General features: G+C 51.5%; 2 protein-coding genes and 1 non-coding gene across 28 annotated transcripts; all 3 read right to left on the bottom strand.

Moving 5' to 3' along the window:
• Nucleotides 1–3,338: 3,338 nt before the first annotated feature.
• Nucleotides 3,339–6,795, bottom strand: Gfra4 (glial cell line derived neurotrophic factor family receptor alpha 4). Of its 13 annotated transcripts, none has more exons than NM_001271001.1 (6): nt 6,750–6,795; nt 5,102–5,465; nt 4,939–5,048; nt 4,723–4,857; nt 4,106–4,182; nt 3,339–3,965 (listed from the first exon to the last, which is right to left on the bottom strand). In NM_001271001.1, the coding sequence occupies exons 1-6, from the start codon at nt 6,793–6,795 to the stop codon at nt 3,915–3,917; spliced, it is 783 nt and encodes a 260-aa protein (NP_001257930.1). In that variant the 3' UTR covers nt 3,339–3,914. The 13 variants fall into 13 exon arrangements, 6 of the variants coding, with proteins under 6 accessions (NP_001257930.1, NP_001129535.1, NP_001257931.1 ...); NM_001136063.2 differs by having other exon boundaries at nt 3,339–4,032; NM_001271002.1 differs by lacking the exon at nt 6,750–6,795 and adding an exon at nt 6,317–6,389.
• Nucleotides 4,026–4,105, bottom strand: Mir6973b (microRNA 6973b). Its single transcript, NR_105969.1, has one exon. It is a non-coding gene; the product is annotated as a microRNA 6973b (primary transcript).
• A 7,730-nt stretch (nt 6,796–14,525) lies between the features above and the next one.
• Nucleotides 14,526–27,521, bottom strand: Adam33 (a disintegrin and metallopeptidase domain 33). Of its 14 annotated transcripts, NR_136922.1 has the most exons (22): nt 27,122–27,521; nt 24,850–24,929; nt 22,369–22,445; nt 20,421–20,499; nt 20,172–20,248; nt 19,897–20,086; nt 19,621–19,686; nt 19,463–19,534; nt 19,203–19,369; nt 18,988–19,072; nt 18,769–18,911; nt 18,181–18,358; nt 17,979–18,068; nt 17,625–17,820; nt 17,392–17,500; nt 17,097–17,295; nt 16,930–17,007; nt 16,749–16,857; nt 16,525–16,669; nt 15,187–15,257; nt 14,934–15,077; nt 14,529–14,860 (listed from the first exon to the last, which is right to left on the bottom strand). NR_136922.1 is itself a non-coding variant. In XM_006498576.3 (21 exons), the coding sequence occupies exons 1-21, from the start codon at nt 27,219–27,221 to the stop codon at nt 14,995–14,997; spliced, it is 2,355 nt and encodes a 784-aa protein (XP_006498639.2). In that variant the 5' UTR covers nt 27,222–27,273; the 3' UTR covers nt 14,526–14,994. The 14 variants fall into 14 exon arrangements, 10 of the variants coding, with proteins under 10 accessions (XP_006498639.2, XP_011237552.1, XP_011237550.1 ...); XR_001780409.2 differs by having other exon boundaries at nt 14,526–15,077; nt 16,930–17,025; nt 27,122–27,276; XM_006498576.3 differs by having other exon boundaries at nt 14,526–15,077; nt 18,769–18,883; nt 18,999–19,072; nt 27,122–27,273.
• Between the last annotated feature and the right edge of the window lie 326 nt (nt 27,522–27,847).

Raw genomic sequence — 27,847 nt, forward strand, 5'->3', positions numbered from 1 at the left:
GAAAGATGGGTCGGCAATGAAGAGCACACACTGTGCCTCCAGGGGACCCAAGCTTGGGTCCAAGCACCCTTGTTGGGCAGCTCACAACTGCCTGTAACTCCACCTCCAGAGGATCCTAAGCCACCTTCTGGCTTGGCTTCATGGAGGGAACAGGTATGTGGGTATCTGAGTGTGACGAATGAGCAGCAAGTGAGTCTCGCTGTGGCTAGCACAAAGTATGGGCTGAAGAGCAGGAGGACAGCTGAAAAGTGGCCTTTCCTGGTGACTAAGTTGGTCTGAGCAGCTGAGTCAGTTTCTTCCTGGCTGCTTGGCTGGTCTCAGTGCTTATAAGCTGCTCACTTGTAAGTCTTTTCCTAGGAGCCCAGCTTGTCTAGGGGTTGTCTTTGCAACTGGCCTTGTCTGACAGTGACTTTCAGCAGTCTTAGCTGCTTATATACACAGTCTTAGGAAAGAAGGCTGGTGAATCTGATCCATTTCAGGAACTTTCTGAAGCTATTCTGAATTTACTTTACAAGCTTACCTGCAGGATAGAGGATCTCAGCTCTTTATAAACATCCTGTCCTAAAACACCCTGTTGTTCCTCTTCTCTTTTACATCCTGTGTCTTGAGAAGTTTGCCTCCAGGATGGAAGTTGTTCAATTCAGAGGACACTGTTGCACAAGCTCCCAGCACCCACATGTGAGCTCAGTGCTCTCCTTGGCTCTAGCTCTGCCCTATGAGGTTTTTTATTTTGTCATCATAATCTTTTCCTATATCCTTCCTTGTTCTGGGAACTCATCTGGTTCATTTTTTTGGCATTTTGAGAAAAGCTCTCACTATACAAATCAGGCTGCCTCCAAATCATCTTTTTGCCTTAACCTCCTCAGTACCAAGATCACGAGTGGATCTTAACACTTGACTGACTCGTTTAAGTGTGAGGAAATGTGGACCAATAAGAGAGCCCAGGAAAGCCCAGGAGAATCTGTAGCCCCATGGCTGTTGTGTCAGAACCCAGAGTTTTGTCAACAGAATTTGGTTCCTAATTTCTCCACTTTATAAAAACGAGTGAGAGAAACAGGAACCTATTCAGATCTGGCGTCTGAGCAATCAGTGGGTGAACATCTAGAGATCTGTTCTGCATCTCCTCGCCAGCTGGCAGAGCATGCGTAAGGCGGGAGGGAACAAGGGCAATCACTCACTCTGGGGCTCAGGCTTGCCCCTTGGGTCAGGTGTTTCTGAGAGACGTGATGTCTGCTTCTCTTGTTACCATCCCTCATCCTCTCCCCTCCTTCTGTCCCCTACTTACCAATTTCACTGGCCAGTGTCCATATTTCCTGCAAAAGCGATTTGGTTTAATGAGCTTGACTATGCCCGACTCCTTTAGGGAGGGTGGGGAAAGGGCAACGAGGGCAGTAAGTGGTTTCCACAACCACTTTGCACCCGGCTGCTGGGCCCCAAGCCAGAGGAACGTGCATGAGCCATGAAGTTTCCACTGATAAATCCACAGATGCTTCTAGCACCTGCCTTTCTGACTCAGCCTCACCGTGCCGCCTGCCAGCTGTGAAATCAGTGCCAACAACAGGTAACCGAGACCCAGGCGCAGGGCCAGGACAGCTGTCTGACACTTCCAGACAGGATGTGGAGGCTGACAGTTGTGATGGAGAGGAGATGGGGAGGACAGAGACGGGCTCAGCTTTAAGACACCGAGCCACAGAGCACCAAACAAAAGCCAGGGCCTTCTGAGGTAGAAGTAACAGAAACCAAACAGGCAATTCTACTAGTTTCCTGGGACTGTTTGCTGCATTTGCCAATCTTGGTAGTTTTAAAAAACAAAAACAGTTTGTTCTCAGCACTGGCAGAGCTTTCCTCCTCTGGAGGCTCCAGGGGTCCAGACTCTCCTCTGTGGTACACTGGCTTCAGACATATCTCTTGCCTATGGCTGCCTCACTCTAAACTCTGCCTGTCCTTGAATTACCTCTCTCTGCACTGGCTTTATAAAGGAAACATGAGATTGTGTTTAGGGCCTGTTTGGGTGACCTCCTCAGGATCTATAACATAATCACATCTCTACCGTATGAAGTGACGCTTCCGTCCCAGTGTGTAATACATTTGCCGGCGCCTGTCCTTAGGACAGTGACCACCACCAACTGTGGAACTTGACTATGTCCACGTCATCTTCCTACTAGCTTTAGAAGGCTTATACCCACACTTTCTATCCAGAATTGTATTTTTATTTAGAATCATTCCTACTTTTAAAAAAGTCTCTGTGGTTAAAAGCATTGCAGAGGGCTTGGGTTTTGGTCCCCAGGACCCACATCAAGTGGCTCACAGTGTCCTGGAACTCTTGTTCCAATACCCTCTTCTGGTCTCCATAGGCACTACATACATATGGCACATATATGTATACTCAGGCACACGTGTAAATTTTAATGTCTACTTTTTATGCTAAATATCAAAGTCACTCGAGCAGTGGAGTTGAGCACACTCACATAAGGAAATCATCAGACAGACACTTCATCCTGTGTTGGAGCCACTTTGTGGCTGGAGTAAGCAGGGCAGAGTGATGTTTTCATTACTCTCTGGCCCCAGCACCCCCTGCCTCTCCCCACCCATTCGTCCATGCAGGTGGGGAAGAGAATTCTCTTTGTGAAATTGGAAGTTTGGACCCAGCTTCACTCTTACTCTGCCCAGTACCTCCTGTGAGAAACCCTCCTATCCCAGGTGACCTGCTGGCTGTGACTCTCCTCAGCAAAAGGCCCGTGACCCACACTGCGCCACTAATGTATCATCCCCAAATGCTGAAAAGGAAGCGTGTCTTCCTCTCTCTCTCTTTTTCTTTTGGTCTTTTTGAGACAGAGTTTCTCTGTATAGCCCTGGCTGTCCTGGAACTCACTTTGTAGACCAGGCTGGCCTCGAACTCAGAACTCCGCCTGCCTCTGCCTCCCGAGTGCTGGGATTAAAGGCGTGCATCACCACTGCCCGGCTGCGTGTCTTTCTCTTAGCGGTCTCTGTGGAGATGCTGAGTATGAAGCTCATCCTACCCACCCTTCAGTGGGGCCTTTTCTAGCTACTGAGCAGCTGTGTGAGGACTCGTGATCACAAGGTCCTTTGAACCCTTGAGACAGATGTGCCTGAGCCCAGTTTGACCTGACAAAAGCCTAGAGCTCACTGATAATGCCAGCAAACACCATCTTTGAGTTTGCAAAGGAATCGCAACACATGCATTCAGTTTCCGTTGCTGGCTGCTGCTCCAGAGATGGCTATATTCATTCTCAGGTACTCAGACTCAAGAGTAGTTCTGGAGGTATCCAAGGCCACACAGGTCTCCACATTTCCAGGTCAAATGACAGAAAACCAGGTTGGTCTCAGTGCACATGGGTTTATTGAGCCACTGCAGGTGCTGGGGAAACCATGGCAGGGAGATCCTGGGAAGCCAGTGGGGTGCTGAGCAGGAGGGACCTCAGTCTCTCCTTAATGTCTACACACTGTGTCATAGGTGACAAGCCACGTCAGTGCTGTGACACGGGTAAGCTTAATGGTGAGTAATGGCTAACTGGGAGGGTATTTAGGCAGCCTTGTCTGTCAGCCTGTTCATATGATCTCCTTAGTGCCTTGTCATCTTGGAAAAGGACAGTTCCAAATTCTAGGAGCGGGGGCTAGTCTCTGTCCTGCTCTGTAAGCCCAGGGGACCCAATGAGGCCTCATCTATGGGTGCTCAGCTCTAGGATGGGGAAGAAAATGGACAAGATGCCTACTGACGGGAACACAGGCTTTTCAGTCAGACCCTAGCCTCCAGCCCCCAATCCAGAGGACAGCCACACAGGGGTCCAGGCCTGCAAAGGGCAGCAGACCTGAGGGCAAGGGAGTTTCAGCTCAGTGAGCAGTCATCGGGAGACATGGCAGTCAGCTGTGTCGTCCACGGTTCATGTTCCTAATCAGAGCAGGGCCTGGAGAGCCAGGGCAGTGAGTGCATACAGCCAGGACACCTTGGGCGTTAGGACAAAACAAGGACTGTTTCTGCCTCCAGCTCTTCTCAGGCCACTCGTGCCTTGCCTAGGAAGGGTAAGAGAGCACAGATGGGAAGGATTCGGAAACTGTCAACTCCCTGTCCTCTCCCCATACCTACCCGCGGGAAACAGCACCCAGCAGTCTGGTCCTGCAGAACTGATGGCTGCAAGCTGTCAAAGGCTTGTATGGCACCATCTGCGGAGTGCAGAGATCCAGAGAAGGCTTGGCCAGGAAACCCTAGAAACTACCCCACTCCCTTGGGACAAAAAATAAGACACCCTGGAACCTGCAAGGCATGGCCTGAGATGGAAGGTCACTGTGCTAAGAATGACCCACAAACTGCTAGTGAGGTTGACAAGGGCTGCCCCCTCTCCCTTTACAGGTGAACACAATCGGGATTAATAAGAGTTTAACTCTCAGCTACTAAGTGGCAGAGACAGGCTTCAAACAGACCCCCAGAAATCTGGAACTGAGCCATTCCACCCAGAGGCAAGAACAGCAGAGGTAAGTTGGGCACACATGGAAGAAAGGGCCACCCCATTAGTGTCAAAAGGGAGGCCAACTTCAGGCCATTGGACACGTTTTAACGCTGACTTCCACCCATGTACCATGGCATGTGCACACTGTCCATCGCCCACACCAAACATGATGCGACGTAAATAAGACCCACGGGCCAGGCAGCTTGGATTGGGCCACAGACATCCGTGGTTCCCCGGGACCTCCAGGCCCCCTCACCCAAGCAGGGGTTCCTTGTAAAGAGCTTGCGGAAGGCTTCGCATTCTTCGCGCCGGTTTCCACTGGCCGCACAGCCGCACCAGGGCGCAACGCGCGCGCTCACGTTGTCCAGGTAGTTGGGGGTGACCACGGTGCCTGCGGGGGACCCCCAGGGCGTGTGACCGGCGCCCCGAGTCTGCCTCCGCCGTCCCGCCCGCCCGAGGCCGCCCAGCCTACCTATGAGGCCTGCGTAGACGCGCAGACAACGCGGGCCCCCCTCCTCCGGGCAGCGGTCGCGGGAGCCGGGCGCGGGAGCGCATGAGGCCTGGAAGGCAAGGAGACGGGGCCTGCGCGCGCCCGGACGCGGGTGAGCGGCCCAGCCCGCCCCGCACGCACGCACCGGCACAGGCGGCTGCGCTCGCAGCGCTCCAGGGGCTCCAGGCAAGAGGGCGGCACCAACCCCGGGCCGGAGAACGCGCAGGCGGGCGCGAAAGTCTGGCGCCGGCGCTCGGCGCACGCGGAGCCTTCGCAGCCGCAGAAGAGCAGCGCATGCGTGAGCGCCGGAGGCCCACGCGCGAAGAAGCGGCGCAGGGCTCGGCGGCAGCGGGAGCGCACGCAGCCCCCGGGTCCCGGCCTGCCCCCGGGCGCTGCCCGGCCCAGGCATCGTGCCACGTACTCAGAGCGCAGCTGCTGGCACCGCTCGTCTGCTGTACACGCCTCGGCCGCGTCCACGCAGCGATTCCCGTCGGTAAAGCTCGCAGACCCTGGTGAAGGGCGGGCAGGCTGCAGTCCTCCGTGCTTGGTTCTCCACATTCCACACCCTTGAATTTTTGGGGAAGGGGTACCCAAACCCAAGGGGAGAGAGTGTGGCCCATAGGCGTGACCCGTTGATCTTGAAGAAGGGGCATGAGCAGGCACTAGGGATATCTATCTACCCAGGATGTGAATGGATGCAGTATTCAGAGATTGGGCCTGACCTTTCCCCAGAAGCTGAGGTTCAGCCTCCACCACCATCTCCAGAAATGGCCCATGCATCCACAGAGGGGCTACTGGGCCCCTACTATCCTCCCCAGCTCTGCCTGACAGGACACTGAGGCTTAATGGACACATTAATCATAGCACTCCCCATTCTCCTCTTGACACGCGGATGGTCCCTTCTCTGACACATGGAAACCCCGTGAGTATATCTACAGGTTTCTGGCCCTCCTCCCATCCTGACCTGTGCCTCCTGACCCCTGTCCACATGCTTCTTTATTGGTCTAACTCAGCTCAATGAGAGGGACTCTGGCTCCGGACCACAGAAGGGGATTGTGAGCATTGGATTCTCGACAGGTATTGTATATTGAACAGCACATTCAGACCCTGGCTTCCAGAAGTAGATTCAGACAGACCAGACCCCTGATGGCAGACCGTCCTGAGACAGACCTGACCGTTTATCAGTAGTTTCAGTGAAGACTTATATAACTTATGTCACAGATGACAACCCATTCCGGGGAAAGAGAATGCCTGCCTCTGTTGGAGTAGCAGCTGTGTCCGAACTTGCCAGTGGACATACGTAAATCCAGCCAAGTCACCAAATTCAGGTTTATGACACTTCCTTTTCCCACCTTCTTACCTCTCTGGCTTCCCAGACCCAGGAAAATCGCCTGACCTGGCCTCTCATCCATCAAATGTGCTCTTCTCAACATGGCGTGTCTCTGCTCTAAGAGCCACCATGAATCAGTAGGGGACTCCCAAGAGCAGGAGCTCTGAGGACCACATTTGGTCAGGGGGAGGAAAGGAAAAAGAAAATCCCCGGGGCACAGGTATCAAGGCTAGATTTGGGAAGGGTGGCTCAGCTGAATGGGAAGATGGGGTACAAGGCATTGCACAGCGGGGGTGGCATATTGCGACAGATCCTCGGCCACAAAGCACAAGCCAATTTTGAGCATCCCTTCAGCAACCCAGCCTTTTCTTTGGTCACTTTTACAATCCCACCTTGTCCCTGATGGTTAGGGCTAGAGAGGGCAGGGGCCAGGGCCAGGGCCAAGGAGGAGACAGGCTCTCACCCAGCAGCAACAACAGCAGCAGTGCAGACTCCATGCAGTGGGCCATGACGATTGGCAGAGAGAGCCCCAGTTGGACAGATGTCTCTTCCTAGGACCAGCTAAGCCTGGAAGGCAGCAGGCACCTGCTGACAGGTGCACTCCCAGCTTTAGAGAGGAAATAACATCCTGCTCTCTTCACTCTGTCTCCACCCCCGGACAGCACCTTCAGGTGGATCCAAAGTCACTAAGCCAGGGCCTGAAGTTACTGGATAGATCCAGAGTACTGGACTGCCTGCTGTGCACAAGCCATTGGCTCCTAGTGGGAACAGTTAGTTTCTCCTGGGGACAGGGGTAGGGGAACTTCTTGAGACTCAAAAATTAAGCAAGAATTAAACCTCTCAAGTCCAGAAGAGCTGAAACATGTGAGATTCACAAGGCCTCTCCTCAGGGTTACAGGCAACGGCTGAAAGAAGACATCCCAGCAGGCAGGCTACCCGCCAGCCCTGCACTGCTCTAGGCTCACCACCCATGTCTAAGTGGGTGATTTTTGACAATTATACCCCTGTAAGTAATTCCAATAAACTCAAATAATGAGTAAAAATAATAATAACAAATTCCCCCCAAATAAGTATTTGCCAAGTTGAACTTTGATGGATTTATTTCTCTGGCCCAGTGTCAGTTGCCTGTCTAAGATGAAGAGGCATGTGTGTTGTCTCTCCTCAGGAAGCCTCTGACAAGGCATGCACTCACCACACAGGCACATGCACACATACACACACACACACACACACACACACACACACACACACACACACACACGTGGGGTTGCTACACTCAGCTTTTAATGGTTTTGCTGGGGGTTGAACTCGGGTTCTCATGCTTGTGTGGAACTTCACCAATGATGTCATCTCCCCAGGCCCTCTGCACCAGGAACCTTGGTGTTAACCAGGGTCATTCTGTGGGAAAGGGAAAGAATTGACTGCCCAGGAAAAACAGACCAAACAAGAGGCCGTCGGGAACCATTTTACAGAGCACGAGTTGACATCTAACTCCAGGATAGGAAGGGTAACCAAGAGTTGGGAGTCCTCCTGAGGGCTCGAAGAGAGGCATTTTTGACTCCTGAGTCCCATTTCCCTTACCTTCTCAAGGTCCACCCTGCCACCATTCCCTCGAGAAGGGGAGCAACCCTTTTAGGAAGCCCGTCCCAACTTCCCCTGGATGTTTAAACTCTCCTTCACCTTATCCCCATTTTTCATAAGAATTCTCACTAGTTATTTCCTGGACTATTTCTACTGAGTTAGTCTTACATTTTCTTCTGGTCAGATTAAGACAGCATTGTAAAGCAGATTTTATGTGTCTGTATGCATGTTACCCGAGGCCAGAAGAGGGCACCAGCTCTCGGAAGGCTGGTTGCTGGAAACCAAACTCTCTTCCTCTGGAAGAGCTGGGCAGGTGTGGAGGGGGCAGGGCAGGGCAGGGCAGGGCAGGCCAGAGTGGGCTTGTTGGGGGATGGTTTTGTGCACTGTTGTTCAGATGCTGACTTCTTTACCGCAGACATCTGGTTGCAGTCTGGAAGATAGCCATCTCCCGATCTCAATGTTGTGTAAACATTGTTTTCCATCACCTCTGATTGGTTAATAAAAGAGCTGGTCAGCCAATTAGCTGAGCAGAAGAGATAGGGAGGGACTTCCAATCCCAGTCATGGGGTCCCAAAGGAGACCAGAGAGTAGATAAGGACCAGGAGGAGGAGACGGTGTGGAGAAACCACGTGGAGAGACCAGGAAGATTCGCCATGAGAAAACAGCCATGAGAACATACATAGACCAGAGTGAAGCAGGGCAAGACCAGAGGGCAAGTACCAGGGCATTTGGTTGGGTAGTAGGTAGTCTAATTGGGTTAGGATAGATAAGAATCTGCCCGGATATTAGAGTACACACTCTAATAGCTTGTTAATAAAAATGCCAGGTCTCTGTATCTTTACGGCTCGAGTGGGTATAGAAACACTCTGCAGTTATTTGGGAGCAAAAAGGGACATAGAACGCCCCCTCCCCCAAGATTACTATTACAGGGGCTGAATCTGTGCATTGACCTGGGACTAGGCTTGGGGACTGGTAGAACCAGGACCAAGGAGGGCTACGTGCCTGATAAGGAGTCAGCCAGCCGTAGCCTGGCGTCAGGGCAGGCAGACCAGGACATGTTGGAGCCCTGCCAGGAAGAGAAGGCCTGGGCATGGAAGAAAATGTTCCCCGCGTGTTTCATCCTATGGAATGCGGCCTTTTGATTTTATAGAGGGTTTATTTATACAGCATTGAGACTAAGGGTGATTTTCCTTCAAACATTGAGGAGCAGCAGTGTCATGATTATGACCCCAGGGCAGGGTGACAGTGTTCCACAAGAACTTGTTCAGCAGCTGGAACAACCTCCCCAGACATGCAGCAGTGTACTGTGGGGCTTGCACTGTCTGCAGGAGGGCCAGAAGGAACTAGAAGTACACCTTCACAGCTTCCCAGGCCACACCCTGTTTCCCAGAATGCCCTCACACAGTCAACACAAGAAAGAACCTGGCTGTGTTCCAAAAAAAATCTATTTCTGAACACTAAAGTTTATGCTAATTTTCACATTCATGGTTTCTTTTTCTTTTTTAAGCTATTTAAAATACAAATATAAGGAAGGGCTGAAGAGATGGTACAATGGTTAAGAGCTAACTGTTCTTCCAGAGGTCCTGAGTTCAATTCTCAGCAACCATGTGGTGGCTCACAACCATCTGTAATGGGGTGTGATGCCCTCTTCTGTGTGTCTGAAGACAGCTACAGTGTACTCATATACATAAACCACACACACACAGACACACACACACAGACACACACACACACACACACACATCTTAAAGAACAGATCTAAATAAGGCGATTATCGGCCTGTCCTTGGCCTATTCTCCACAGTTGGGCTCTCCCTGTGCAGAGGCTATTAGTAACCTGGACATGGCCTACTCACCAGTATTTTCCCATGCAAGTCTTTAGCTGTTGTGTGTATGATAGAATTTTATGAAAGTATCTCTTTCATTCAAAGAGCCTGAACATCTGCTGAACCTCACAAGCAAGTCAATATGCCATGATCCTCCTGTGTGCTCAGCCTGTTTATTTAATCTCCCTTTAAGAGAGCTACAAGAAAATTTGTATAAAGAAGACTCGATATCTCTGTGGTATGATTAAGGGCCAGGTTTTTATTGTAGATATGAGAAAGAACAGCCAGAGGCATCTAGAAGAGTCCAGAGCAGAGAGAGAGGCAAGTAGACAGAACATGGCTGGCAGATGGACATGGCAGGGCTATCTGTGACACAGAAGAGGTCAGAGAACAGAGAAGCAGGTGGAGAAGGAGGAGCAGAACAGAGGAAAAACATCGAGAATAGCAGGGCTTTATATCAGTGTTTATTAGGAAAGGCTAATGTTTAGTGTTTCTTACTACGGAAACCAAGCATGGAGGTATACACCTGTCCTGGCGGTTTGGATGTCATGTCTCCCATATTTGTGGGCATTTGAATATTAGGTCCCCAGTTGGTGACCCTGTTTGGGGAGGTTTAAGAGGTGTGGCCTTGCTGGAAGGTATTTGCTGGGGCAGGAGCTGAGGTTTCAAAGCCTCCCACAATCTCCAGTTCTCTCTGCTTCCAGTTTATGGTCTGAGTCTGAGCCCTCAGCCCTCAGGTTCCAACTCTGCTACCATGCTTGATGCTGAAATGGGAACGCCCCAGGAATCTCATGCTGAGAGAAGGAAAAGATGCCAGCCAGTCTGTCAGAAATAGATCCCGCGCGGTTCTAACAACTTTCAGGCCATCTCACAGGGTGAGACTGAAGCCTAGATAAGCGTGGGTGAACGGATCTCTGAGGGTTTGAGGCCAGCCTGGTCTACACAGTGAATTTCAGGGACAGCCAAGGCTGTTATGCAGAGAAACCCTGTCTGGAACAAAACAAGCAAACAGAATCCAAGTACATTTTGCACCCAGTGTGCTCGGTCTTCAGCGTGCACACTCTCAATGAAGACTGTAGTTTTGTCTTGCTGGGAGCTTTTGCTTCGCTTGGGTGTTCCTTTGTGTGATACTGAGACTATTTCTAACAGGTAGGGACCAAACCCAGGTCTTGGTCTATGCCACACAAGCACTTTACTAGTTTCAGCTCATGCTTTAACTTTGCTGTTTTAGATTTATCTTATTTTTTTAATTGTGGGTGCCACCTGTGTGTGGGTGCCTATGGAGGCCAGATGTAGCAGATCTGCAGCTGGAGCTACAAGTGATGGTGTGGCACCTGATATGTTTGCTGGGAATTGAACACTGGTCCTCTGGAAGAGTAAGATATTCTCTTAATAGCTGAGCCATCTCTTCATTTCCCCATGCTACAACATCTTTAACCCATTTGTGCCAGGAGCCAGCCCTGGCGGTTCTTTCTGCTTGGTTCCTCTTGAGGCAACAGAGGGGGAAGTGTCAGCCGGGGTAAGACTTGATCTTATGAGATATTTAGGGTTGCTGTTTAATAATAAAACATTTCCCTATCTTAAGTTTAAGTCACTTTGATACTGTAGCTGACCTGCCTGAGTTCCTTTTGGGGGTCAGAAACTGCAATCTCCTTTAGAACCTCATCTTAAAACAGCAGGGGATTCAGTAAAGCAGCCTTTGTTCTATCTCCTCAGGGACTGTGCAGCTCTAACTCCCAGTCTGCTAGTAGAAGTCCTTAGGAAGAAAAGGGGACAGTTTGACAAGTGATTTCAGCCTGTTTCTATGTTCTCTCTAAACAGTTTCCTAAGAAAGTTCTCTAAGAAAATGGATCTAAGAAAAGGATTAATGGCTAGAGCCTTTTCTCTCTTGTCCAGATGCCTCTCGACTGTCAGGCTAGGGGGAAGTTTGAAGCAATAAACCTCTATTGAACCAGGAGAAGAGAGTCACACTCACAGAAGGAAAAACTTTTACACAAGCAAATATATATAAGCTCACATGAATTCATATACAGATTCATGCATATACCCTCACAAGTCCCCATTTGAACCAATTGAGCCCAGCTTCCATGCCATCTGATAATTGCACACTTACACACACACACACACACACACACACACACGCATGCGCGCACACACACACTTATGTGTGTATATGAAGCAAAAGACCAAGCACCGTTGCAGAGAGAACTCACTCATTCTGGCTGAAAAATAAGCTCCAATCTTTATTGCATAGGGAAAGAAAACACTTTTACACTTTTATTGCTAAATGAATTAAAACCAAGTCTGTAAGAAAGAAAAGCTTTATTATCCTTAAGACTAAGCCTGCCTTGGTATTAAGAAAAGCCCTGTTCTACCCCATGGTCAGGAGAAGCCTGCCTGCTCCTTCTGCTCTCCCTGCAGCTTCTTTTTTTTTTTTTTTTTCTCTTTCCCTCTGCATTCTGCATATGGCTCTCTTAATTTTTTATGTTGCCTTATAGTTTCTAAGTTATTCCACTCTGCATTCTCCTTCTAATCTTGCTCTCTCCTCCTGCTCTGATGCCACAATGGCCTTGCTCTCTATGCTCTTGCTCCCAAAGCTTTCTCTCCAAGGTTACATCTCCAATGTAATCTTTCTTAGTCTTCTGTACCCTTTCTAGGAGAATAGATCACATGGCTTTTTCAACCCCCCCCCTTTTTTAAACAAAAGTTCACTGGAAGTTCAAACATAAATAAGTTTACAGCACAGAATATTCACATGCATATCTATTAGGAGTAATTATCTGGCTAAGCATTCGTCATCTTTCACCAGTTCTACAGGTTCATAAAGAGTTTTTATGAAAAGTCAAAAACATAACTTTTGTGGGTAAATTTTGTATTGATAAACCTAGTCAATATTTTATCTTCTGTCCTTGCACCTATAGCCTATTGTTAGTTCCCTTTTTAAGACCACTGGTTAATGGTTTTACAACCTCCTAGAATGTGCTCTAAGTTGTTGATGCCTACTTGCTATCTCAGAAGCAACTAACTCATGACACTTGAAGACTGGCAGAGTTCTTATTGAAGTTTTCATATTAGAGAAGACTTAATAGAAGTCCTATTGTAAAAGAGCTTAATAATTACTAATGTAAGTTTAGGAATTCTTATAGGATCATCCTTAAGAATTAAGAAATCATCTATTTGGGCTGGAGAGATGGCTCAGGGGTTAAGAGCACCAACTGTTCTTCCAGAGGTCCTGAGTTCAATTCCCAGCAACCACATGGTGGCTCACAACCATCTGTAATGGGGTCTGGTGCCCTCTTCTTGTGTGTCTGATGGTGTACTCATATGTATAAAATAAATAAATAAATCTTTTTTCTTTCTTCCTCTTTTTTTTTTTCCAAGACAGAGTTTCTCTGAGTAGCCCTGGCTGTCCTGGAACTCACTCTGTAGTCCAGGCTGGCCTTGAACTCAGAAATCTGCCTGCCTCTGCCTCCCAAGTGCTGGGATTAAAGGCATGTGCCACCATCGCCCGGCTCTTTTTTCTTTTTTAAAAAAGAAATAATCTATTTGTCTATATAGCATCATTACAAGAGAGTACATCTTCATTGTTCTGCAGAACATTCTGTTCAAAACGGTGGGCTAATACCTAGTGATTGTTATATATATTTAATAATACCAGGAAAAGCATATTAATAGCAGGAATCTTTCCTAAAATGAAATCTCCTCGTCCTTGCCTACAGAAGCAAATCCATCACTAATTGTACAGTCCATGGCAGAACCGTCTCAGGAAGATCACTTGCTGGCTTTTAGCTTCTCCTTGATGGCTCCTGGCACTTTTGTAGCCATTCTGTAACCTATGTATATGTACTAAATATATAGGTATAATTAATATTAATTAAATTTATATAATAATATTAAATAATAAAATTATATTTTATATTACACATATATTATGCACATTGTTATAACTAACAGTAAAATAATATCAAATGATAAAATAAAATTAAGTAATATTAATTAAAATTATATATATATATATATAATATTTATATGTACTAACATCTATGTACTTATATATGTGTACTGTGTTATATATTTTATACACATTATTAGTTAATATTGGTAGTTAAAATTGTAGTAAAAGAACCTGTGTTTGTTAATGACTAGATGTCGAGGGAAATCATGATTGCCTGGTGGGCTCGAGCTAACCCAGCCATACACACTTGCAGCAACCTCTCTCTCACAGCTGTCGTAAAGGCAATGAATGGCGAGTGCCCCACCCAGGGGAGAGAGCAGGCCCTAAAGTGCAAATGTTCGAATCCAGATGCTGCTCAGGCCATGTCTGCAGCAGCCTTTCCCCTCTCACAGATGTTAACAGACTGAGACACTGACTGATTCCCTTGCTAACAGACATCCAGGGGTGAGGGGCCCTCACCAGAGTGAGCTTGCATCAAAGGGTACTCCCTGCCTGTCCCACGCGCCCTTTGGGTTTATGCTAACAGATCCCACTTTTGCCACCTGGGCTTTGAGACTCTGCCTTGCCACCTCTGGTGCTGGGGTCTGAGCTCTCCTGGGAACCTTTCTCTCTGTCTGTACAAGGTGCTACTAAGTTTGTTTTTATTATTTGACTGTTTGGTTTTCAAAACAGGGTTTCCTCTGTGTGGCCCTAGCTATCCTGGAACTCAATCTGTAGACCAGGCTGGCCTTGAACTCAGAGATCTGTCTGCCCTTTCCTCCCCAGTGCTGGCTCCTCCACTGTCCAGATGTTGTTTCTAATTTCTTTCTCAGTAATCCATCTCCATATCTTTTTAATAAACAACTTAGACCCTTTTAACAGGTCACAGCCAACAACACTGATATAACTTGTGGATTTATTGTTATTAGATACATTCTAACATTTCAGAATAGCACAGCTCTCAGGGCAGGCGGGATACAACATGATCGGGCTCTGGGGTTCCTATGCTGAGTAAGAGCTCAGCATACAGCCCATAGGAATTATAAGAGTGCGTCTGAGAAACTGAGGACTGCAAGTCACATGGCAGGGCACATTTGTCCTCCCTCTATAAGGACCCAAGAAGAACCACAGTGTCTCCCTTCCCTGCCCCTAGGGCTTCCAGCATCATGGTCTCTATGACAACAGCTTCTCTGAGGCCCATGTCTCATTTCTTTATTGATGCAAGCCTGTAAATCTGAGGAGGGGACAACAAACTGAGACAGAGGTAGGTGACTGGGCAACAGGAGGTCCTCAGGGTGCTTCCATACCATAGGGATAGGGCAGGTCTGGAACTCAATCTGTAGACCAGGCTGCTTCAGAGGGTAGTTCTTAGGTAAGCTCAGAGTTCGCAGGGTCTGAGAGCAAGTCAAGAGATGGAGGGTGCGAACGCTGTTGGCAAGAGGTCCATGGGGCTGAGCAGGGCAGAGGATTGAAGGTGTGTTAAGGAGAGCATTTAGAAGGAGGCAGATGGCAAGCACCCACCCCTTGCTTCCCTCTCCATGTCCCAAGGGGCACACTTACGAGGGGGCGAGGGCTCTCCAGTGATGATGGAGCCAAACTCCACCGGATGCACACTGCCCAGGGGTATGTCTCTGCAGGGGCCAGTGACAGACCAGATAAGAGTTCAGAAGGTTGGAAAGTGACCGTGTATGAGACAAAGGGGGATTGCTTCTCCATTCCACTCAAGCTTCGAATTCCACATTCCTGTTCTGTCCTTAAGATGTCCAGACCTCACTTATGTCCCAGGGCCTCCAGGGCTGTGGACATCCTTTCTCCCGAGGTGACTCCACTCCAGCCCCCACTCAGTCTAGATGTAGGCGTCACCGAGGGCCCACCTAGAGCTGAAGTGCAGAGATGTCTCCCTTGGTGGGAACTGTGCCTTCCCATGCTCCGTTTAGCCGTGCTCTGCCAGTCTAGACTCTGAACTGCCGGGACCTTTCTCACAGACCTTGCCATTTCTTTGGATGGTTCATCCAGATATTCCCACTGTCCTTGACACCCTATCCCGATAACGGTGTGCAGCTGCCACCCCTCTGAAGTGCCCCCTCCCAACTGTCACTCCACCTGTTTCCCTGTCTGCAGACACCGCCCCCACCCCCCAGGCACTACCTGGCTTTCCCCAGACCGTCTCACTGGCTCCTGGGGCCTGCTGGTGCTGTTTCTGGCCTGAGGTGCCCTCTAGTCACATCTCCAACCCAACCCTGCCCTTCCCTCAATTGGTCTAGAACACTTCCAAGTTCAGACAGGGACATAATGTGCCTGACTTGCCCGAGGGGCCTAGTGAGGAGGCTGCCCTCGGTAGATAATGTGTGCTATCAGGTGGCATTTCTGCCTGCCAGAAAATTGGGTTTACAGCACTGTGATCTACAGGGGACAGAGGCACAGAGTCCTGGCACAGAAAGAGCAACACTATAGCTGGCCAGTTTATAGGGAGCACAAAGGGGTCCTTGGCTAGCACCGAGGGACCTGAAGGGAGTAATTAGGGCAAAGGCCATGGGAGATGGCTGATATTGAGACAAGGAAGCTAGAGTCGTCTTCAGGACAAAGCGGAGCACAGGCTGTGTTGAATTTCTTTAAAGCAGAAAAAAACCAACAACAACAAAAAACATAAAACAAAAAAATCAAGGGAAGCCCATGGAAAGGACCACACCACCAAGTGCTGGTCAGGGCAGTGATACACACCACGGACTTCTTCCCACAGCCTGGGAGCTCTCACTACATCTAGAGAATAAGGATCCCATCTAGCTTCCTAAAGCCCCAGCTCCCTGTAGCCTCTCACTCTACAAAGCCCTGAAGAGTTCTGAGAAGCAGGAGCCATGGGGGCAGGCTCAGGAAGAGAGACCTGAGCACCGAACCTACCTATTCCATAGGGGGTCCCTCCTGCAGCACAGTCCCCTTCGATGACAGAATGTTGGGAGCTGGTAGTAGCACCAGGCTAGGCCAGCCCCAGGGAGCAGAGGCAGCAGGAAGCTGAGGAGCATGGCCAAGGGGAAGGCATCTCGGTCTGTGGAGGGCAGGGGTGCTGAGTCTCAAGCAGGCTACTGCCCAGGTGGTTCCTGCCTGCCCCCACCCCACTGGCATACTTGCAGACTGTGCAGGGCCACTATCCACGCTACCACCCAAGCCAGGCTTGTCACAGAAGGGTGGAGCCCAGCCAGCAGCACAGTGACAGTTACGATTGCTATTGCAAACCTAAGATGAGGATAGAAAAGTCACCAGGTAGCAAGGACCTCCAAGGTCACCCTGACCCCTTAGGCTACTCACCCCACCGTTATGGCAGGCAGTCAAGCAACGTTCCAGCTCCTGGGAGGTAGCATTCTGACAGTGCCTGTCCTGGCACACCTATGGGCATTGTGCCCACTGGGCAGTGAGGAGAACACTTTGGCATGGAGGACTCAATAACCAGGAGGGGTTGGGTGGGCAGGGCTCACCATTCTAGGTCCACAGCCGGTGCCTGGCTCTACCAGACCCAAGTCAAGCTGGTCCAGGTGACTATCTGGGAGCACAAAGGCCCCTCGGCAAACCACTTCGCGGCCCTCTAGGAGAATTGTGGAGTCCATAGTCACTATGTGCGGCACTAGTGGGTTCGGCTCCCCTCCCTGGCACAGCAGTTTCCCACACAGAGCGTCCCTGGGGAGGAAGTGGAAGGTGGTCAACAACTTGGAGTGTTCCCTCCGCATGCTCCGCCCTACTTTACAGCTGCAGACCCTCAGCATCACACCTCACCTCTGAGCACAAGGCAGGAAGCTACCCTTGTGGTCCTGGCCACAGTTCCCTTGCGAATTCCCCATGGAGTTCATCTGCTGGAAACATGGCTCTGGGGCCGGCTTGGACCCTGGGGGGAGGGGGAGTAAGAAGCGGGCAGCTCGGGCCTCAGTTCCACGGGTGGAGCTTGCCCTCAGTAGAAAACCGCAGGTTTTAGTATTGGTCAGGGCACCAGGACCAGCGTGCGGTCTCACCAGGCCCCCATAGCTGCTGGCACTGCTGCTCCAGCGTGGGACACCAGCCGTCTAGGCAATAGCCGCGACCCTCAGCGCAGGGTGAGCCATCCAGTAGGTAAACATCTGCGGGGCAATACGGGGAGGTGCCGGTGCAGAACTCGGGGAGATCGCAGTCAGTCGCAGCAGGACGACAAGGCGTGCCCGCGGACTTTAACTACACCAGAGACCCATTAAGGGAAAGCAGAGAGATCTTTGCTGAAAGCCCGAGGGAGTGCTACGTGAACCCATACACTGGGTCAAACTCACACTCAGAAAAGGGACTAGAAGTCCCAGCCCAGCTAAGATGTACAGGGCGCTCCCCAGTATCCTCACCAGGCACCTCGCACAGCAATCACCGTGGGCACATTGAGCCCCCGCACGCAGGGAGCAATTGTGGGCAAAGCAGCAGGGGTCTGGGCACTTCTGAAGTCAGAAAGGAGAGAACAGAACACGTGATGGTGGAGCAAGCTAGACCTGGGAAAGGCTGGGAGCATGGGTTAGCCTTGAACCCCAGGGACGAAGATGACGATCTGACCTGGCCAGAACCGCAGTCGCACTCTTCTCCTGCTTCCAAGAAGCCGTTTCCGCAGCGGCTGGGCAGCACCAGGAGCCCCGGCGCCGAGGTGTTGGAGAGGCAAGGACCGCCCCCTTTGCGGAAGAAGGTGCGCAGCTGGCGGCGGCTGCAGGCGCTGAAGACGCGCGGGAAAGGGTGCCTGCAGATGGAAGATGGATGTCATTGGTGGTGTGGGGACCATCTCGGGTGCTGGAGCCACCTCCTAAGCTCAGGCTACTTCTGCACTCTGGGCCCTGAGGTTAGCCACACAGCCCTCAAGATGTGCTGTTTCTTTCTAAGCTAAGCGAGCAATCGAGAGAGAGAGGAGCCTAGGAACTGGAGACAGGAGGCTGTGACGCTAAAATCGGGCAGTCCGGGCCCCAAGGAGGACCAAGGATCAGAGTGGAGTACCCTAGTCCCGCAGTCATTCTGAGACTCCACCTTATCAGCATCTTTCCCACCGAGGCCCTATTAGCAGGCTGTTATCTTTACTAAAGAGGGAACTGAGGGGTAACCAAAGAAACGCAGTCGCTTTGTCTAGGTCCGGTAACAACGACCTTCTTTGCGTACCCTGTGGCTGCCTCCATGACGCAGCCTCCTTGCTCTGCATCGGCCTGCACGCAGCAGCCCTCGGGATCATGGTGGAGGCCCAGGCTGTGGCCTATCTCGTGGGCCATGGTGGCTGCTGTGCCGATGGGGAGTTCCGAGTGGTCCTGAGGAGCCGGGTTTCACTGAGGACCACAAACCCTACCCAAACCTCTCTCCTCCTAGGTCCCCAGCAGAGCTTACTGTGCTCACACCTCCGGAGCTCTCCGCGCGGCATATGCCCTCCACAGGTGCCAGGCCCACCGTGGTACCCTGGAAGGTGCGGCCCCTAAGGATGATGGAGCAGGGCGTGACTGGGTGGAGTTGGAAATAAGGACATCCCGCAACCGGGGTGTGTGTGTGTGTGTGTGTGTGTGTGTGTGTGTGTGTGTGTGTGTGTGTGTGTAAATGGCACCCACGTGAGCAGTTGTGTGGAGTCGTGTGGTCTCCTGGCCCACACCCCGCGGCGCCACTGTAGGAAAGCCCAGAGCGTTTCGTTTGCGTCCTGAGTGATGCGACTGAGATCCTGCTCGGTCCACACTTCCAGCCCGGTCAACACCAACTGTATATCCAGAGTCCTGAGAATCTGAGGGAGAGACCTGCTGAAGCCAGGAACCAGGCACTCACCAGAGCTTTTCAACTGCCTCACTCCCAACCTTCAGCGCCCTAATCATCCAACCTGGTCCACGCAATTGGCAACCTCCAGGAGGCGCTGTCTCGTGTGGTTCAAGTTCTGATGCTGAAGCAAGAACTGAGAAGGCAGAGAGGTCCCTGGGTCATAACGGTGCTGAGCAGGCTCCCGCCCAGCCCAGTCAGACCTCTTAGGTCTCTCCTCACCAGGGTGTGGTCAGCCACTATGTACAGTTCCAGGTACCTGGGACTCCTGCGCGCCTCTCGCCTCACCTGGGAGGAGCAAATGGTGAGGGGCAGGCTGCTTGACCGAATCCTTGGCCACACACCGTGATCCCCCCGGGCAGGGGAGGGGATAGTTAAACTTCTGCTCAAACTTGATTCTTCAGCCTCTGAATTAAAACAGGGAGACCCCGTCCAGGACCCGCATTCCTGTGTCCTCTGCTTTGAAGGACCAGTCCCACTCTAGTCTGTACCCCTTACCCGGCTCTGGGGGACATGAGGAAGACTGGCCATTCCTGCTTTGTATTGGGAGTTCTTGTCTCTCTGGACCCCTCTCCAGGTGAACAACTGCTCCATCCGGAAGATCTCGTGGGTTGGGAAGTCTTTGGTATCCCCAGGAGTCCGAGGTTGCAGATAATAGCTGACTTTGCTGCTGAGCACAATAAGGCCACTAGAGTGCAGTGGATAGCAAGGATGTGTGAACAGGAAGCGCTCACCTCTGCCGCAGCCCCAGGCCCTCTCCCCCAACGCCTTACCTCATCCCAGAGCAGGTGCTGAGAACCACCCAGGATTCCCGGAAGCCCCTCACACGCCCGTGATATTGGCAATGATCCTAGAGAGGAAGAGGCTCATACCCACATCTGAGTAGGAGCTCAAGTTGGTGGGACAAGGAGGAAGTGGGGCCTGAAGGCAGACTACAACCTCCTTAGGAATGCAAAACAGGACAGGGTAGGCATTGAGGCTGCACCCTCCCCATGTTCTCAGATCCCATGAAAGTGTCTCACCGTGTGGTTGGGGGACAGCACTACCGGATGCCCATCTGGCCTGTAGTGGGTTTCTGTGTATCCTGGGGCCAGAAGCTTGCTGGAAAGGGGGAGGGTTAGGAGTCACTGGATTTAGACCTGCATCCTGCCGCTTGCTTCCAGCTCTCCTCCCTGAGTGCTAGCGGAGGCATTCAGTGTGTCAGAGAGAAAGGAGACACTGTGCCTCAAAGAGAAAACCTCAGGCAAAAAGAAGACAAAGGTCTGGAGCGAGTCCTGAGGTGGGTTAGTCAAGGGGATGGGAAGTGTGGGAAGCACCCAGAAGGACAGGCTGGGGACCTTTGGTGCTGTGGAGCCTGCTGCAGGCAGGTGTGTGTGTGTGTGTGTGTGTGTGTGTGTGTGTGTGTGTGTGTGTGTGCCAGGAGATACTACCTCAGAGAGGCCAAGTAGGGCCAGGGTACTCCTGCCTTTGCTGAGCGGACCCCAGGCCCTCCAGTTCTCCTCAGACTGCTAGATCTCATGTCTCCATCTGTCCCTCAGTGATGCGTACTTCCGACTTCCACCTGCCTGTAGCTGCTTCTGTTCAGCCACCCGGGGAAGGGTCCCTTTACCTGGAGCTAGACTCTATCAGTAATGTTTCCATTTTCAGGCTTCTTCCCTGTCCCCACCAGGAACATTGCAACCATAAATAAATAGCTGCTTTTCTTCCTTTCTTTCTTTCTTTCTTTCTTTCTTTCTTTCTTTCTTTCTTTCTTTCTTTCTCTCTCTCTTTCTTTTTCTTCCTTCCTTCCTTTCTTCCTTCCTTCTCTTTCTTTCTTTCCTTCTTTCTTTTCTTTTCCTCCTTCTCCTTCTCCCTCTTTTTCTCTTTCCCTCTTCCTCACTCCTTTATATTTTGAGACTGGATTTTGCTAAGTTGCCTAGGCTGGTCTTGAACTCATTCTTTATAACTCAGGCAGTCCCTGACTTGACTCTGTGTTTCTCCTGCCCAGAGGAGCCGGACTTACAGGCCTCTACCTCCATGCCTGACTTCAATTGCTCTTCCTTACAGAAAATCCTGACTCCAAATTCACATTGTCCTCCATCAAAAACCCAGGCTGTTGTACGGCCAGCCATCCTTACACACATTACAACTCTGCTGCTTTGCTGGCTGCACTCATACATGCTAACGTTCAATGTGTGCACACATGTACAAGACCGTTTAGTAGGAAGGGATGTGGCACTGTCAGGAACTGTGGTTTGGCGTGGTGTTTGCAGTTTGTTCCCAGTCTGTCTGATTCCATGGAGAGAATAAAATGAATGAGTGCCTTCTGCAATGTCCGTAAGAAAGCAGACATGAGCGAGTGGTGTGGTTGGTGGTGGAGTCTGCAGTTCCACGCCTCCATCTTGCTTACCCTCTGCACTCCTTCGACACTGTGTTTCTCCTTTACCACCTCCCGTTCTTTGACTCTTTAGGTCCATCCAAGATCTTTAGCACTAAGATGCCCTCTTCGATCGGCCCCACTGGGAAGCCCCCCACCCCAGCCCTCTCCTCTCTGTTCCCTTCCACGCAGATGGAGGCATTCCAGGTAGACCAGATGTCTCTGTTCTCTTCCACGCAGATGGAGGCATTCCAGGTAGACCAGATGAACTGTCACCATTGGATTTGACCTTCGCAGCTTTTTCTTCTGCCATCTGTGGAAGTTCCCTTTGCCTAAGAATTCCCTTTGAATTAAGGTATCAGTCAATGTCTGTTCTGGTGCTCACTCTTCTCCAGCGGGGAGCCGCCCATCCAGCTGCTCCAGGGTATGAGATGACCAGGTATGTACTTCCTACAGTTGGGTTCAGTCCACTGTAGCCCCAAGTACATCCGCCACTCTCCCTGTCACTCCCACTGCTGCTTCCCACCCAGCCCCCAACCCCCTCCCAGAAAGCACTGATCCTCTCCAGAGAGGGTCTTTGTCTGGACTTCAGCAACCCCCCCGCTGGTACTCACTGCTTCTTCTCCAGTTCAAGCAGGAGATCCTGGCCTTCAGCCTCTAAAGCCACCAGCACCGAGTCAGGCTTCAAGATCTGACCGAGAAGGAACGCAGTGACACACTAGGCCCCAAGGCCACCTGGCTGCCCAGGAACCGGTAGGATGTAGAGCTGCCTAGTGAGAAAGCTCATAGGAACAGCTGGCTCTCGCATTGCAGGGAGTGGATATGTGTGGGAGTTGTAACTTAGAGATGTTCTCAGTGCTTGTGTTTGTGACAACGGACCCTTAAAGATGCATAACCACCATATACGGACATAGCAGTTGCTACGTTGCCTGGCATATGTTGTTATGTCTGCTATGGACATATGCTATGGCCATAGTCAGGAGCCCCATGAAAAGGCAGGAAAAGCAGGAGGCAGTGGGCACTGAGGGTGATGTGGGTCATTGGGTGGGCTACAGCTTTGGCCATCTCTTGTACTACCTGCAACCTTGCTTCTGTTTTGTTTGTATGCTTGTTTGCTTGCTTGCTAGTTTGCTGTGGGTGCTATAGATCAAACCCAGGGCCTTGCACATGCCAAGCAAGCACCAAATCACCCAGCTGCATCCACAGCTCCTGGTTGCACATCTCTCCATCTTGCTGCCTTTCCCTCATTCCTGAGAGAACCCAAACTTTTTCCTCCACCTTCAGTTCTGACAAACTGCCCGATCCTCTGAAATTCCTCTGAGCTGGCCTCATAACTGAACTCATGAAGTAAACATGAAACCCAACTTTGGCTCCCTAAAAAGTGTTGACTCTCTTAGCTAGATGTCAGAAGGGCTGGCCTTGGCCCTCTAGCCACCTCTCCTCTCTCACTGACTTGGTCTCTCTCAGGCTAGTCCACTTAGCCTGGCTAGAAGCCAGAACTGGAACTAGCCCAAGAGATTCCAGGGGAGGCTGCTGTATTTTTTTTTTAAATGTTTTCCCCACCCACGATGGCTTTCCCTTTTTATCCCAAAATGCACTGGGCTGGGACCCTGGCCAAGAATCTTTCAGGGCCCTTCTGCAGCAGGTGTAGAGAAGATGGCCCTCACTTCCCCAGCCACAGGCTCCACAAGGGCCCAAACATGAGCTTATATGGTTGGAGTGCCTCTTGCTTTATGGGAAAATGTCTGCTCTGGGAGAAAGGCAGTAGCCCCAGTGGAAGGTCCCTTCCCTCTGCGGCCCTTGCTGCCTTTACTTCTGCTCCAGGGTCTCCCTCCCCCTTTGTGCACCATCCCCATCCTGCAGTACAACCCTGTTTGTGAAATACACACACCCTGCCAAAGCTCTTCCTGGCCTGGCCTCACAGGCTTCCTAACGCAGAGCAGAGTCCCCCTGGGATTCTCTCACAGACCGAGCCAGGCAAGGAGAGAGGCCACCATCAGGGGAACCCGTGCATGTCCACAAGCCATCTTTGCTTGGTTGAGAGAAGTCCTAGAAGTCTGGGGGACCCCAGTGAAGGCCCTGACTTGGAAGGTTTAGGTTTCTGGGAATGCATCCTCACTGTTGCAACACTCTAGGTTTGGACAGTGGGGCTGCCCTCTGTCAGGAGGTACAGAATTGAACTCTCTCCAGCCTGAGTAGTTATAGGAAAGAAGGGGAGGCAGCCAATCATCTGAAGCCCTTAGGTCCCACGGAGCCTCAGGTTTCTAGGCCCAATGAACTATTCAAGCATGAGCAACTTTACAAGCTCTGTGGGGCTCGCTTGCCTCTCTGTAAGCCAGGCGGATCAGTGCCGGCCTCCCCATGGGCAGCGAAGCAGTGAAGGCACACATGGCTCTTCTGGGGGAACACAATGAGCAGAAGTTAGGAGGAGGCTGAGCAGGGCTCTGGAGAAGCAAACCAGAGTGAGAATACATCTGGGGACAGGAGGAGAATGGCCCACAGCTTCCTTGTCCCAGGTGGCTTCCAGCCATGGAAGCTGAGGTTACAGGACAGCAGCATGTCCACGGAGTCACATGTTCCCCATAAACACGGCCAAAGAGGACATTTTGGTGTCCTTCTTTTAAAAATCTCCTGTGGCTGGCATGATGGCTCATGACTTGAAGCCCCCCAGAGCTACATAGCAAGACCCTGTCTCAATCAAAACAAAACAGAACAGAATACACACACACACACACACACACAGACACACACACACACACACACACACAGAGCTCTCCTGAAAGGCTTTAGGCCCCAAACTATGAACTCATCTTTGCTTAGTTGAGTGGGCATGGCCTGAATGTTCCCCCATGGAGAAGAGGGTTAGGGCCAGGAATAGAAGGGGGTGGGAGGGAGGAAGCCCAAAATGACTTCCATGTGTGCAGCCTCACGCCATCTAGATGTCTCTTTGTCCCACCCACCCAACAGGGAGTGGCTTAACGGTACAGTGATTTGGTTCTGAGAACCCCAGAAAAACTGTCACGCTGCATTTGGGGGAAAGGACAGAGAGCGGGAGACCTAGGGCCCCTAATAAGGACAGGATAACGGATACTTACCGGCTCCTCCAGGGTGACCTTGAGCCAGAGTCTGCCCTCCAGGATCCAGTGGGGAGTGACTAGCTCTCCATGGGCATTTCCTGGGGTGAAAGCAGAGAATAGTGTTAAAATTGCAGTTAGGAGCAGGAAGCCATCGGGGAAGGAGGGGTCCTGAAAGCTGGACTCCATGTGTAGCACTTCCAGGATTTGGTATTCATGGGGCATCCCCTAAATGGAGAAGCAACCAGGGAGGTGGCAAAAGAGAAACCGAGGCACCAGGAACCATCCCCATTGGGGAATTTGAAGCGGCCAGAGCTTAGAGAGCTGGTTTGAGGTCAGAGGTCCCGGGAAGAAGCCCAGACCCCAGCGCAGAGGGGCTGGGAAGAAGGAGGCAGCCTTGGGTATTTTTAGACTGGGTAGTAGATGCCTTTATGGTGAGGGAGGTGTTTGGAGGCCTCCTTTGCCATCTGAGTAAGACAGCCACCAAATGTCTGTCCCACAGCTCCTGACTCCCATTAGGGTTGATGCTGGTGTTGGGACTCTGACGGACCTGGCCCAGAACCTGAAGGAGCTAGGGTTCAGAGGCTCAGTGATCCTGGGCCAGGCGTTTCCAAGGGGCTCCAGGAAGAGAATCGGAGCCAAGCATTACTCAGACGGTGTTGGAATGTTCTTCAGGAATGTTCCTACCTCCCCTCTCCTATCTGGTCCCAGAAACACTCACAGGACCTATCCTGCAGGAGCCAAGCTCCTGCAGAGATAGCAGCAAGCCCACTTATCCCTCTGCCGCTGCATCTTCCAGTTGGCACAGGTTACAGAAAAAAAAAGGAAAAAAACATAGAAACCCCAGCCACTCCAGCTCTGGCCTTGCCTGAGTGGAGAGCTCTGTTGGCTCAGCCCTTCCTGGGTCATCCCAGCTCCTTGTTCCACCGCCTCCCTAGATCCCAGACATCAAGATTCTGGAATGGGAGCTGGAGAGGTGGATCGGGGATTGAGAGCACTCGCTGTTCTTCCTGAGGACCGGGTTCAGTTCTCAGCACCCACATGGTGCCTCATAACTATCTGTAACCCCAGCTCCAGGGGATCCGCCTCTCTCTTCCGGCCCCCAGGTTTTCCTGGTACCTCCGCGGTACACAGATGCATGTGCAGGCAAAACGCTCATATACATTTTCAAAATCTGAAATAGCAGCAGCTCCAGGAACCTCGTCCTTAAAGTCACATGTGCTTCGTAATTAGTGAGCCATGTGCAAGTGGGGATGTGCAAGTGTGGCTTTGGAATGGAGGCTGAAGAGAGAGAAGGGAGAGGAGGAGAAGGAAGGACAGAGAAGCCTTCCTGGAGGTTAAAGATCTCTCCGCCAAGAGAAGGCTTAACTGAGTATGGAGAACCAAGTCTTGCTGGCCTCGGATTACCAAGGGTGCAGGATAAGGATTCAGGTGTGAGTGTTCTCTGTGCAGCCCTGCAAGACAAGGAAGGAGGCAAGCTAGGAGTCCGGTGGACTAAAGTGGAAACTGAGGAAGCCAGTCTGCATTAGGAAACACAGAGGCTCTCTCTCCTCACCATTAACTATCCGCAGGCTAAAGGCAATACAGCTGTCAGTCAGCCCCCTCAGAAGCCTTACGGAAGCAGCAGTCAACAGATATGGGGTGGTTTCCAGACTGCCCAATATCCAGCCCTCAGCCCTTACTGCCTCCTCCCCGGTGGTCCTTCTGCCTTCTGGCCAGCCTAGTGCTTGCTATGTGGAGTTTGGAGATTCACCCTACAGGCTTGGAGATGCTAAGAGCCCTGTCGTCCCGGAGTAAGGAGAGGTTACAGTAGGAAGAGAAAGTGGTAGCCCCAGGCACGGCTAGGCAGACACCCCTGTTTGAAGAACTGCCACATAAGGCAACTGTATAAACACCATACACACTGCCCAGACCCAGCATGAGAAGAGGACGAGCCGAATGAGACAGCTAGGCCTGTGGGCAGACCAGGACTCCAAGGACCCCAGGTCCTTCCAGGAGCAGGGAGACACTCTGGCCTGGCAGTTTGGAAGTGCAGAAGCTTCCGGACAGAGCTGGGCAGCACTGAGGAAAGGGTAGTGTTGCCTATTTGCTTTGCTAAGTAAGTGTGGGCAAGTCTGCTCCAGGGCCAACCCTTACCAGGAGCACAGACCCTTCCCACATCCTGTCCTGGCCAGGTAGCCGAGGGTCGGGAACTCTATGTTCTGTAGTTGCACTGGAACCCATGACCACCACCACTTCACCCTGCCCTAGAGCCGCCCCCCCCCCCCCCCCCCCCCGCCGCCTGTATCCTCACCTGGAAACATCCGAGCGCTCCGCAGCGGACACGAGGGCAGCAACAGCGGCAGCAATAGCAGCACCGGAGACCCCCCGGGTCTCCCGCACCTCGAGCCCATGGCTGGGAGTGCCTTTCCCTCTCACTCTTGCTGTGCTGTTGGCTCCACCCCGGCTAGAGGGGGCCGCCTCCTCCCGCCCTCAGCGGGCCTCGCGCCACCTCACAGGAGCGCAGGAGTGTGGCCCTACCCTGGCCCGCAAAACAGGAGTCCGCGCTGCGGGAGCCAGGATGACCCTCCCTGGCGTTATCTGCAACAATCCTATCCACGCTGGCCAAGGGAGGCGAGGGCGGAAAGTCCGGGAAGGTTCTTAGAGAACCTCTCTGGTGCTGAATAGAGGCACTAGCTAAGTGATCCCCACAGCTGCTCTGTCTGCCTAGCACACATCTCTGGTCGCAGTCTCCCTAGTGACATCTGGATTCTCCTTTCTACCCAGGATCTGTCTACCTGCACCTAGTGTCCCACAGCAGTGAAGCTGTCCCACTGCAGCTGAGATGCATCTGGGTACCTAGGGGTCTTGTGGTGGCCGCGTTGCTGAAGTCTGTGGTTCCTGGTAAAGGCAATGCAGTGGTGGGCACAGGGCAGAGGAACAGCGATGGCCAGGACAGAATTGTTCTATACCACAGACCCCCAGGCATGAGGGACCCTTTCCCAAATTTTAAGGACATTGCTTTCGTGTTGAAAAGATC

Source organism: Mus musculus, chromosome 2 (genome assembly GCF_000001635.26).
Source record: "Mus musculus strain C57BL/6J chromosome 2, GRCm38.p6 C57BL/6J".
Lineage (NCBI taxonomy): Eukaryota > Metazoa > Chordata > Mammalia > Rodentia > Muridae > Mus > Mus musculus.

Excerpts from the sequence above, each read along its gene's own strand:
- Gfra4 (NM_020014.2), bottom strand. The coding sequence starts at position 6,389 with ATGTTGAGAAGAGCACATTTGATGGATGAGAGGCCAGGTCAGGCGATT. Across the intron at positions 5,049-5,101 it reads GAGCGCAGCCGCCTGTGCCG|GCCCCGTCTCCTTGCCTTCC; the intron begins GTGCGTGCGTGC and ends GGGCGCGCGCAG. Across the intron at positions 4,033-4,105 it reads CTGGGTGCTGTTTCCCGCGG|GCAAGGCACGAGTGGCCTGA; the intron begins GTAGGTATGGGG and ends TACCCTTCCTAG.
- Adam33 (NM_033615.3), bottom strand. The coding sequence starts at position 27,221 with ATGGGCTCGAGGTGCGGGAGACCCGGGGGGTCTCCGGTGCTGCTATTG. Across the intron at positions 18,912-18,987 it reads GCTCCGGAGGTGTGAGCACA|GACCACTCGGAACTCCCCAT; the intron begins GTAAGCTCTGCT and ends CCGGCTCCTCAG. Across the intron at positions 16,858-16,929 it reads CTGCCTGCCATAACGGTGGG|GTTTGCAATAGCAATCGTAA; the intron begins GTGAGTAGCCTA and ends TCCTCATCTTAG.